General features: G+C 33.5%; 1 protein-coding gene across 1 annotated transcript in view; it reads left to right on the top strand.

Moving 5' to 3' along the window:
- UGGT2 (UDP-glucose glycoprotein glucosyltransferase 2) overlaps positions 1-12,658 on the top strand; it is a 235,755-nt gene that overhangs the window by 121,640 nt on the left and 101,457 nt on the right. Inside the window, exons 20-23 of the mRNA XM_043994943.1 lie at positions 3,553-3,647; positions 7,681-7,887; positions 9,285-9,416; positions 10,596-10,720. Coding sequence (XP_043850878.1) covers positions 3,553-3,647; positions 7,681-7,887; positions 9,285-9,416; positions 10,596-10,720 — 559 coding nt within the window. The remainder of the gene's footprint in view (positions 1-3,552; positions 3,648-7,680; positions 7,888-9,284; positions 9,417-10,595; positions 10,721-12,658) is intronic.

The raw sequence follows: 12,658 nt of genomic DNA, 5'->3' as shown, positions 1-12,658 counted from the left end.
GCTAAAATTCTAGCTATATTGTCTAAAATATCTAATGAGTGGTCACCAATAAATTATAAGCTTTAGCAAGAGTTAGTTAAATAAAACAAAATATTAAACTAAGAGAATCCAACCTCAACATTTATCAAAAGCCGTTCCCTCGGCCATACCTTGACTTCATGCATGTCTCCCCTCATGTAACAGTTCAATGTCTGCTCTTGCATTTATTCTTCTTGTGATTGGATTGCATCTTGGCCAACTGGCATCTGATAACTCAGAATAAAGGCAATTAATGTCTTGAATGATAAGTTCCCATAATCCAAGTCTCATATGGATTTAAAAATTGAGGATAATAAATGATTGCAAAAAATGTGAAAAAGTCTTGACTCAGAATATAATATACGATTATGCAACAATTTCAAATAATACCTTTTTTTACTTAGTATACAATTACTTTTGTGAAAAATCAGAACATATTTATATACAAGTTAAAGCACAACACAATCTCAACAAAAACTTTTTTTTTTTGAAAAAAGAAAACTTTTACAAATGTTCCCCTCTTCTTTTTTTTTTTGGAATAGGCTTATCAAAAATAATACTTCTAGAATCAATTTACACTTGCCATGGCAAACAATTTGCCAGGGAAATGCTTTAAAGAGTTTGATCAAATAATCAGTTGAGAAAAAATAACAAAAACAAACAACCCAGAATATGGGAGCACAATACTTCCAGAATTAACATTGTATTATGAAATCAAAACCATCTTGCAATGTTTCAAAATTAGATATATGAATAAATAGAAGAAAATACACATGGAACAATAAAAGACAATGAAATTCAAACTAGGGAAATCTAAATGAATATGAACTTAATATTAATAAGAGTATTATAAAATAAAAACTTGATCACATGACTATGAAAAGCTTTTACAAATATTCTCTTTTTTTTAAAGCTAAATATAAAACACAATCTCAAAAGCATGAAAATACCATTTAATACCATTAATTTCAAAATGTAGATGTAATAGCAAAGAAATCCTATGTAACCTCTGAACTGATACTATTACTCTGAGTGAATTTAGAACACTTTTGATTCTGATATCTAAAATCCCCAATATTCATATCAATACCTTGCTGCTTACTTCTACATTTCTGTGAAATCTATACCCTTCCGTGGCAGAAGAAGCAGTCTTGAACTATGATGATGATTGCCAATTTTATTCTGCTTAAGTTTTTCTTCTTTAACCCCTCTATATTGTCTGTCGGTCCTTTCATAATACAAATGCTTTTGAAGGTTACTAATTAAAGACAAAAGCAGATTAGCAAAATTATGAACAAAACGAGCATATCTGGAATTTAAAGGGTTTTCTAAGGTCAGTCAGAAGCACAGCCAGGCTGGGGAAGGGCTGAGCCTGAAGCTGCAAATGCAGGTAGAGAAAGCTGGGCATGCGCATTAGATCTCTGGACTTCTGAGCAGGGGAAGCAATGGGCTTGGCCATGGGAGGAGTAGAAGGTAGGGTCTGGAGAGGAGGGGAGGGACCAGGGCAATTTGAATCAGACTTGATTTTGAACTCAGGCCTGATTTCCCCTTCCCCCACTGCTAGAGATTAAAAGCTTCTAGAGGTTGGGTCATTGCCTCCAGGCATGCAAAATTAGAGCAACAATTAGTGTTAGAACTTGGAAAAGCTGCAGAAATCAGAGGCTTCTCTGAAAAAGCCTGGCTGGGAGAGGGGGGGATATTTATATTCCCTTGTGTGAGCACCTTGCTGGCTCTTCTAACAAAAATAAAAATAAAAATAGAAAATCCACAAAAACAAAGCAGTAACATTATCTTAACTCCCATTTGTCTGGTTAAACAAACTAAAATCAACAATAGGGTAATTAGGGAGTTTAAAAGGTCCATTTGAAAAAATGTAAAGGGAAAACAGCCATACTTATCAGTTTAAAGGGACAGGGTAGTGGAAATTTCTTACCCAACTGGAAGATCAGAAGATTGAGGTTCAGCTTTCCTCTTCCTGGTCAGCCATCTGTTAGGGGCTAAAATTCTAGCTATATTTTCTAAAATATCTAATGAGTGGTCGCCAATAAATTATAATCTTAGCAAGAGTTAGACTTTTAAGCATTTATTAAGGAGAATAAGAATTTGGTAAAGAGAGAGAGAATGGCCTACATTCATCTATCTATTTAAGGGAGAGCGCATTTCTAGCTCCCTTCTCCAGAGTCCACAGGAAAGAGAGAGAGTTAGAGCGCCAGGCTCCCCCTTCCTTCCTTCCACAAGCAAATGTCACTTTCTGTTGCCAAAGAAAAGACACATGGTCTGGCCCTCAGAGACCTTCACCTCATGGCAGAGCTGTTCTACAGTAAGTCTCCAGCAGGTGGTGTCATTCCAATCGTTACATAAAGTATATTTTTGTTTTTGTTTTTTTTTGTTTGTCTGTTGGGCTGGGCAATGCGGGTTAAGTGACTTGCCCAGGGTCACACAGCCAGTAAGTATCAAATGTCTGAGGCCAGTTTTGAACTCAGGTCCTCCTGAATCTAAGGCCAGTGCTCTATCCACTGCACCACCTAGCTGCCCCTAAAGTATATTTAAAGTAAATTAACCATTGTTTGGCATTACTAAGCTTATGGGATGCCAGGATATAAAAAATCAGATGTAATTAAAAATCCAGGAAATTATCAAAAAAGATTCAATTAATACTGTTTATGCTAAGGTGATTGATTAGTCACAGGTCCCACAATAGAACTTAGAAAAAATGCATAATTGGGATAATTATTGCTCTTCCCTATTCAACATTAAAAGTTATGTTCACGGGGGCAGCTAGGTGGCGCAATGGATAAGGCACTAGCCTTGGATTCAGGAGGACCTGAGTTCAAACCCAGCCTCAGACACTTACTAGCTGTGTGACCCTGGGCAAGTCACTTAAACCCCATTGCCCTGCAAAAAAAAAAAAAAAAGTTGTGTTCGTTTCTTTGGTACTAACTTATACATGCTGTGTTCTTTTCAGAAAGATGTTATGCCTGTAATGGCAAAATTTAGTTGAGCCAAAAATTCTGTCAAGCCATACATCTTAGTTTCAAGGCAAAATAAATCTATAGCAAAATATATTCAAAGATAAAACATTATTTGAAAGCTAACTAAATATTGTTTCACTATATATAATATTGAGAAGTTTGGGTTGTATATGCTGTCATATGGCCATTTAGGAAATATCTGGACTTTGGTTAACTAAAAATGCTGATGGAAGGCAATTTAGTTTGACAGCTACTATTAATCATATCATGATCCCAGTATTAAAATTTTCTTCATTGCTAAAAGTATATCACTGATATATCTTTGGAAATTGAGTCTTTTTTGGTATCTGCATTTATTTCATCATAAATCTTGTGAAATGGATAATTGCCATAGAAATTATAAAGTAAATATTAAAATTTTTAAAGTAAAAAATCACTTGAACTTCTTAAAAAATTGTAAGCAAATATAAAACCTTTTTTTCCAATTTTATTATCTGGAAAATATCACCTACTTTAAACTGTACTTTAAAAGTGTTTTTATTAGGTTATTTGTAACTTTCAGATAAAGATGTAATTTCTGCAGTAACCATCTGGGTTATTGCTGATTTCGACAAGCCGTCCGGGAGAAAACTACTTTTAAATGCTTTGAAACACATGGTGAGTTTCTAGATATTCACAGTATAAAACTATTAGTGTGTTCAAACTAACACAAAACATGCATGCTTTTGTTCTACTTTATTTTTTAACATTTTAGGGTTTAAATTTAATTTTAGGGTTTAAAATTAATATTTCCAGAAAGACTATAGTAATGAAAGCAGCATGGCTTCATCTAAAACAGACCATGTCAGACTAAGCTCATTTTCTTTTTTAACATGAGAACCACAATGGTAGGTGGAAAGAATGCCTATAAACATAATATCCCTAGATTTCAGCAAAACATTTGTTAAAAAATAATTCAAGTTATCCTTGTATAGAATATGATGTGATATAGGCTGAATTAAGGTAGATTTAGGTAGTATATTTAGGTGGATTTGGAACTGGTGGTTTGTACTCAACATAGCATCGACTAGAAGGGATTTTTCTGTTTACTTGAGGCATCTGAGGTATATTCATTATTTTTTATCAATGGCATGCTTGTCATATTCGTAGATGTTATAAAGCTATGAGGAATAAGTGATACATTAGATGACAAAAACAGGATCCAAAAAGATTGTGACAAGCTAGAAGGATAGGCTAAACGTAATAAGATTGAATTGAATAGGGGTGAAGGCAAAGTTCTACACTTGGACTTTAAAATAAAAATTTACACATATAAGATTTGAAGAAGTACACAATACTAGTATCAGTTCCGGGTGCTAAATTTTAGTAAGGATATTCACAAACTGGAGTCTCTCCAGAAGAGAGTGATTAGAACAGTGAAAAGAATATAGATATGGATATATGAGAAGCAATTGAAGAAACTGGAAAGTTTAGCCTAGAAAAGACTGAAGTTATAATACGAAAGTTATGGAAAAGCTATAAAATTTGACTAATATAGTAATGTGTTTTTCATGACTATACATGTATAATATATATCAAATTGTTTGACTTCCCAAGAATGGAGAAGGGGAGAGAGGGAGGCAAAGACTTTGGAACTCAAATTTAAAAAAAATTTATATTAAGATTGCTTTCACATGTAATTGGGAAATAATAAAATATTAAATTGAAAAAAATGTTTGTTGATTGTTGACTGAAAAAAAATCACTAATCTATTATAGCCATACAATCTAATAAATTAAAATATTTCTCCCTGAATTTTTGCTCATACTGACAATCATTAATGTATTGTTTTTGAAATATAAATAAATATTCTCCTGGTATTTAGATATTTAGTATCAGACCATCTCAGAAGACATGTTGACAATTCTTAATGGTCTTCAGGCCCATGCTTTAAAAAAAAAAAGTAAAGGTTAGGGAAATGTACTGTTTACTTCAAAACTAAATTTCTGTTCATACTTCACTGGAAACTAGCCATATTGTTCTATGATATGACAAAAACATTCACAATAGATGAATCATCTTTTGAAAGGCTCTCCTTTGTAATAGCCAAAAGAAGTGTGACTATCCTTCATTTTTTCTGGCTCTCTATAGACAGCCCCAGAACCTGATATAGCACAGTTAAATTGTCTGTCATAACAGCTGAAAAGCATGTTTGAAAATTAAAAATGATTATGGATTTTAGAAATGTATGTAGTAATAGTAGTAGTAGTAGTATCATAATTATATGAAAAGCTTTAATAAATCCAAAGGGAACACAACCTTATTCCAGAGTTTAGAGTTCATTGCTCATAGGAAATAGGGAAATTCCCATTTTCAAATCTTAAACTAGGGTGAAAGTAGGTAAGGTAAATGGGGTTAGTTCTACATCTTATTCCATTTATTGTAATAAATTCCAGGTGCTTCAGTCTTCCAAATTTAAAAATTTAGAAAAAGAGCTGAAAACAGAATGCTATATTTATCAAAATTATAAAGAGAAAGTTCTGATCTATTCAACAAATAGGATAATTTATGGTAGACAGATGAATTTGATTATGTAAAATTTAAGGTTTTGCAAAACAAAAAGTAATGCATCTAGGATTTTTTTAAAAAACACAAGTTGTGTGGATTTCCTTTAAATTTCTTACAGATTTCTGTCAGCTAAAATCTGTAGATTTTTTAAAGTGAGATCATAGATATGAAACTTAAAGAAGCTATGGTGGTCCTCTAACCCAGCTCATTCATTTTGTAGCTGAAGGAACTGAGGACCAGAAAGTTTAGATGATTTTCCCAAAGTCATAAATGTAGTAAATAACAGATCTGGTATTTGGATTAAGATCCTACAACTCCAAGTTCAGCATCCATTGTACTGTACTATAGTATCTTCCATTCCTTTATGAATGAGAAGTCAAAGGTATTATCAATTTCCACCTGAAAAACCATTCAACCTTTGATATTTAGTTAAACGCAAATTAAAGCAAATGAGACATCATTTTATATCCAGTACATTTTGAGGCATCAGTGATAAAGTTAGAAAGTGACAACAAGTATACTATTTATTGAACAGTGGATGGATCTGTTAATTGGTGAAGTCTTTTTGAAAAGTGATACAGCAATATTTTATATTTTCTTTGTTTCATGGGTTGTCGTGGTCCCAAGAATTCATCACCACGGGGCAGCTAGATGGCACAGTGGATAGAGCACCAGCCCTGGAGTCAGGAGGACCTGAGTTCAAATCCGGCCTCAGACACTTAACACTTACTAGCTGTGTGACCCTGGGCAAGTCACTTAACCCCAATTGCCTCACTTAAAAAAAAAAAAAAGAAGAATCCATCACCAAGGTATCTGAGGTAGGAAAAGATACCAAGTGTCAAAAAAAACCCCTCAGATCTTAGGATTCAACAAGGTGTCAGTGAGGATATGTCCATTCAAAGTACAGGGGGACAGCAGCCTTTGGAAATCCTAAGGATCACTATAATAGACAGGGAACAACTAACAGGCCAATTTGTCTAGAACAGAGTCCAGCTGGAATAAAGAATGGGAAGGGAAGAGGGAATCAGTTGTAGAGAGATTCAAGTACCAGGCTTAGGATTTTGGTTTTTATCCTAGAAGCAATAGGGAATCTATGAAAATTTTTGAATATGGAAAGTGACTAGATGAGGACATTGAACTGGTGACAGAAGTTGATAGAAAAAAGGAGAAAGGGATAGGTTACCTTTGAAAAACTGTTTTTAGATTATCTTTAAGATCTGTATTGTATGAATATAAATTCAGCACCTATGTGGAGGACAGATTGGAGAGAGGAGAGACTGGAAGTGATGAGACCAATTTGGTGGCTATTGCAATAGCTGATGCGAAAGGTATTATTCAAAACAAAAATAGAAGCCATGTGAGTAGAGAGAGGGACCAGAGGTAAGAAAATGTTTGAGATGTAGTTTATCAATAATACTTAGCATATTAATTATGAGGGTAGAGGAAGAAGGAATCAAAAAGGACTCCAAGAATATAAACCAGGGTGACTGAGGAGGTTAATGGTGCCATTAAAATATTACATCATAAGAAATTTAAATTATGAAGAATACAAAGAAATATAGGAATACATATATGAAGCTAGATGTTAGAACCCACCATATGCATACTTTCTCCAACCATGAAACATCAGTGATGAAAAAATACACAGAATACAAACAGAGAAGTAAACAAAATGCCTGTGTAAATTATTCGGTTCAAGTTAACATATAATTTTAAAACTCATTCTAAATAATGGAGTCTATATATGTATGATTATTTTTCATTTTGCTTTTGTATCCAAATATTTCTGTTGAAAAATACAAAATTAAGAATTGTTTAAATAGCTAAGGAATCAGTTTCTCTGTGATAAATACTAATCAGTTTCTTCTGCCTTCTTATAGTTAAAATGCTTTCTTTTCTCCTCAAATTTCCTTTGATCAATACATTTCAGTTTAAGCATTTGTAATGATGTATTTCTGCAATTTAATATTTTTAGTCATTTTTCCTCTAATGAAATAGTAATTTAGTTTTTGAATGAAACTATAACACTTATAAATAAAAGCCAAAGAAAATATATTATTCTAAGAAGTTCTAGCTAGTAAATAAGTTAGAGAGAAGTTTTATATATATAAAATTTTATGTATTTTTTGTTGTTGTTTAACAGAAAACAAGTATTCATACTCGCCTGGGAGTTATTTATAATCCTACATCAAAAATAAATGAAGCAAACACAGTTATTTCTAGAGGAATTTTGGCAGCTTTTCTTACACAGGAAAACAGCTATTTAAGAAGTTTTCTTAATAAACTGGCAAAAGAAGAAAGTGCTAAAGCCTTGTACACTGGAGTAAAAATTAAAACATTCCTTCTTCCGGTCAGTAACTTCTTGCTTGAAATAAACATAAATGCCTGATAATCATTTTAAATATGTAAGTCAGTGAACTTTTACTATATTCTTTTACTAGAAAACATAAATAAATAGTCATTATTAATAAAAATATTTCCATATGCAGCCTAATTAAATAAAAGTTAAATTGCTATTGTATATAGATTTGATTAAAATTCTTTTAGGAATGAGACCCCTGATATCTTATTTGTTGCCTCTTTACATGTTGAGTAAAATTGATAGTGTCCTTATTGGAATAGATGCTAAAGGGGAAATTTTGGAGATAAAGGGTAGGAATTGACTATATACAGAACATCTTCAGTCACTTAATTGAAGTGGATCTATGGAATAGAGAATAGCTACTCCAATCTGCCCCTATGGTACAAGAACCTGAAGTCCCTTCATAGAACTTCCCAAATGTCACACACGTAATAGAAGTAAAACATATGGTTCTGGGGCAGCTAGGTGGCGCAGTGGATAAAGCACCGGCCCTGGAGTCAGGAGTACCTGAGTTCAAATCCGGCCTCAGACACTTAACACTTACTAGCTGTGTGACTCTGGGCAAGTCACTTAACCCCAATTGCCTCACTAAAAAAAAACAAAAAAAAAAAAACAAAATGGTTCTTAGAACTTGTCATGGGAATATACTTGAATCATAACTGCATCCAGAATAGAAGATTATAGCACCTCTAGGAATGTATTTAACAGTCACAGGTAATTTCCTTATGTCCTTCCTATACCAATTCTATTTGGTGGAATAATTGGAATGATCTGCTAGCCTCTAGAAATATAGAGCACAGGTCCTAGATTAAGAAATACACAACTTTGTTCCAAGGTATTGGATAGTCACAGACTCAGTAAAGCATTATTCACTTTATTTGAGAAGTGTCTATAGTATTAACTTCAAGGCCACATAGCTAATACGTTTAAAAGCTATGTCTTTCTACTCTAAGTTCAATATTCTTTCCACTAGACCATGCTACTACCTAAGAATATTATCTTGAAATGTATCTATTTTCTTAGAATGCAAATAAATGAATCTATGAAAAAGATCTCATTTTTAAATTGATGTGATAGAAGAACATTTTTAATTTGAACACAATACTTGAATGATTCATAAGTACAAGCTTTACTCTGAAATCATCAACATTTATAGAAGTTCTTTGGCTTAGAAGTTATTAATAGCTAAAACTTTTCATAATGATGGGTTTGTGGGCTTTAATTTTTAAAAGTCAGTAACGAATATTAATTTTATAATTTCTTCAGATAATAAATGAAAATTTATGTGAGAAAACAGTGGTACCTAAGTTTTTTAGGGAAAATTTTGTTCCTTGATTTTTAGAATGGTCACATATTAGTTTAATTATTCTTGGCTTCTGCTTCAGGGTATGGCTGAGAATGCTTTTATAAAGAAGTATAATACCCTTGGAATGAATGTTTTCGAAACCCACAAGTTGTTCTGTCAAGAAGTCCTCAAACTGCTTCCCGGGGAAAGGGCTCTTATCAGCAATGGGAGGGTAAGTGGTTACAACACTTGAATTTTTTTTCAATGTGAAACTATAGACCTTTGGCTTATATTATAAATTCTAGAACTAGTTAATTGAATTGAATTTTTTTTTCTTCCTGAATCCTTACATACGATTTTCTGTATACTAAATAATGAACACTTTTCTTAGGATTATTGGGGGTGAAGTATTATAAACTAAGCAATGAAACTGATAGTACTGGCTTTCTGTAAGAAAATAGTACTCAACGAGTAACAGAATTTAAGGAAAGATTAATTTGCCTTTTCTTCTCTACAGAAAGTAATCATTGTTTATGAACTTTGCTTTATGAGGGATAATTATTTTGATTAATTTTATTAAAATTGGAGAGAATCCCAATCAAATAAAGTTATCCTGAGAAAATTTTAAAATAAAAGATAGAAAAGATCATAAAGATTTTAATAACAAACTATGTTCTTACCACCAAAGATAGTGGAGCCACCACATTTGGATTCAAACATTAATAATGCTAGGTAGAGTAGAAACTGAAGAAAATACATTATGGGGAAAGCAACTAGTCATAAGGACTTCCCACCATATCCCCTATCCAAATCCAGCCTCCTACAGCTAAGAAACTTGGGTAGGATGGAATTGAGGGCAATCCTAGGTAGCAACTGGTAAAATACTTCAGCCAGGGATATTCTGAAATCCTTGAAAATTAGACATTTAGCCTATTACAGGTTTTTGAATCACAGTTTTAAAACACCACTATTTTTAAAAAATCTGTTTCTTGTTTAATAATTTCCCAGAGACAAGATTACCATTCTGATATTAAATTGGGTTAATATAAATTTATGGTACCACTGACCTAGGGAACTATTTTATTCACATGATTCATAGAGTAACTTTTAAATCAAGATTGATTAATATTCCTATAGCAAAATTTGGAGTTGAGGTTTTCCTATTGGTTTATTTGGTCACATCTTTCATGGCTTTTGAAAAGATTGTTTGGGCTATGTTATACCAAAGAAAGTATTTCTTCCTTACATTGGAATTGGTTATTGGTAGATAATAGTCATGCTTGAACCTGTTTCCAAAATCAAACTTTTCACATTGTGCAAAAACTCCTTGGTGCTAAAATGAAGAATACTTTGCATTTTTAAAATGTATTGTTGAATAGAAAACTAAAAAAAATAATTCTATTTTCTGAAGATTCTAGGACCTCTGGATGAAAATTATTTCGATGCAGAAGATTTTCAGTTGTTGGAAAAAATAACATTAATTAATTCAGCAAAGATTAAAGCCATTATTAAGGATATAGAAATCAACCCCAAACGGTAAACATTTTTATGACATTAGACTAAAATCATGTTAAATTTGATCCTCTATATCTAATACCTTTACTATAAAGGTATAACTCTTTACTGCATGCAAAGTTATTATTTCCACTAAAACTGTCACTCAGGAAAAGATATTAAATCACCACTTCAATTTTTGCATTTAAGTTTCTTCATCTAATACCCATCTAGAAATAAATATTGCCTTCAGTCATAGATATTACTCTGTGATCTACTGAATACCATAAAAGAAAAATTATGAAAATAGTAACATCTTTCCTAGATCAGCATACTCTTTAAGAGTTGAAAAAGATCTCATTGGCCATCTGGTCCAATCTGTGCCTGACCAAGCATTTCCTCTATAACAGTTTCAGTATAACACACTGGAAATTTGGAAAAGATAAATTTTTTTAAAGCATATTGAGGGGCCAACCCAGGGCCATGAGTAGGAGAGATATAATTTTACTATGGTTGAGTACCAGGCAACACTTCACCTTGATCATTAGCCTCAGAAAGCAGAGACCTGGAACCAAGTTCACCTAGAAGGTTACAACCTAATCACTAAGATAACAAAGCCCTCTTCCTCAAGCCTCCCATGGTACCTCCCAACACAACAGATCCTCTCAACTGAAGCCTTTGCCTTATACTTCACAAAAAATTGAGGCCATTAACTAAGAGGAGCTCCTTCTTATCCTCTTCTCATTTCACATCACTCAGCTGTCTCTCACATCTTCAATCCTGTCTCATATGAAGATGAGCCTCTTCTTTCCAAGACAGTTCTTTTTTAATTTTTTTTTTGCCAAGGCAATTCTTGACCCTGTACCCTTATCCCATCTCCTCCCAGCTTCTCAGGAAGATTATCTCCACTATCATCCTCAATATTTTTAACTTCAGTTGCTTCCTATCTGTGGCTGATTTCCTGCTACCTAAAAACAGCCCTGTGTCTCCACATCCTTAAAAAAAAACCTGCACTTGATTTTGCTATTCCCACTAGCTTTTATCCTATATCTATTCCCCATTTCATGGTCAAATTCCTTGAGAAAGCCACACTTCACTCACACTCACCCCACATACACAATACATAGCCAAGTCTTGTCATTTCCATCTTCATAATGTCTTTAATATATATTCTTTTCTCTCTCCTGAAACATTCACCACCCTGATGTAGGCCCAAGATCCTCATACCTATGGACTATTGCAATCGTCTTCTGGTTGGTTTCCCTGCTTCATCTCTCCTTATTCTAGTCCATCTTCCCTTTAGCTGCAATGGTGCTCTTCCTAAAGTAGATGTTTTAGCATACCCCTATACAATTACCCCCAGGTTCAAATCTATACCCTTCAGTTTGACTTTTAAGGGCATTCACAAACTGACCCCTTCCTTTCCAATCTTCTGCATTTTACACCACTCTGTCCACTTTCTAATCTGTTCCTTGCACACAACCATCCATCTCTTAACTCCATGTCTTTTCACTAGCTGTCCCCCATGCCTGGAATGCTCTTCCTCCTCACCTCTTCTTTTCCCTAGATTCCTTCAGAACTCCTTTTAAATCTCTTGGTTTCCTTGCCCTCCTTCTGCTCTAGATCTTACCCCTGCCTACTAGTGCCTTCTCAATGGGATTAACTCCCATTTATACTATCTTTTACATACAGAGTTGTAGACATGATGTCTTCCCCCTTAGAATGTAGGCTACTTGAGGGAAGAGACCATGGTTTTGCATTTTTTGTGTCACTAGCATTTAGCATTGTACCTGGCATACAGTAAGAATTTAATAGATGAATTTTGACCAACTATTTGGTGTCATCTAGCCCAATCCATATGTGGAAAAAAAATCCCTTCTAAAAGATCTCCAACAAATATTTTTTTCATCAATTATTTAGAGACTTCCAGGAATAAGGAGCTCACCTTTTCTCACAGAAGCCACTTCCACTTTTTTCCAA

The sequence above is a fragment of the Dromiciops gliroides genome, chromosome 3, assembly GCF_019393635.1.
Source record: "Dromiciops gliroides isolate mDroGli1 chromosome 3, mDroGli1.pri, whole genome shotgun sequence".
NCBI classification, from domain to species: Eukaryota; Metazoa; Chordata; class Mammalia; order Microbiotheria; family Microbiotheriidae; genus Dromiciops; species Dromiciops gliroides.
The sequence above is the reverse complement of the archived record's forward strand: the minus strand, read 5'-3'. Positions and strand labels throughout refer to the sequence as shown.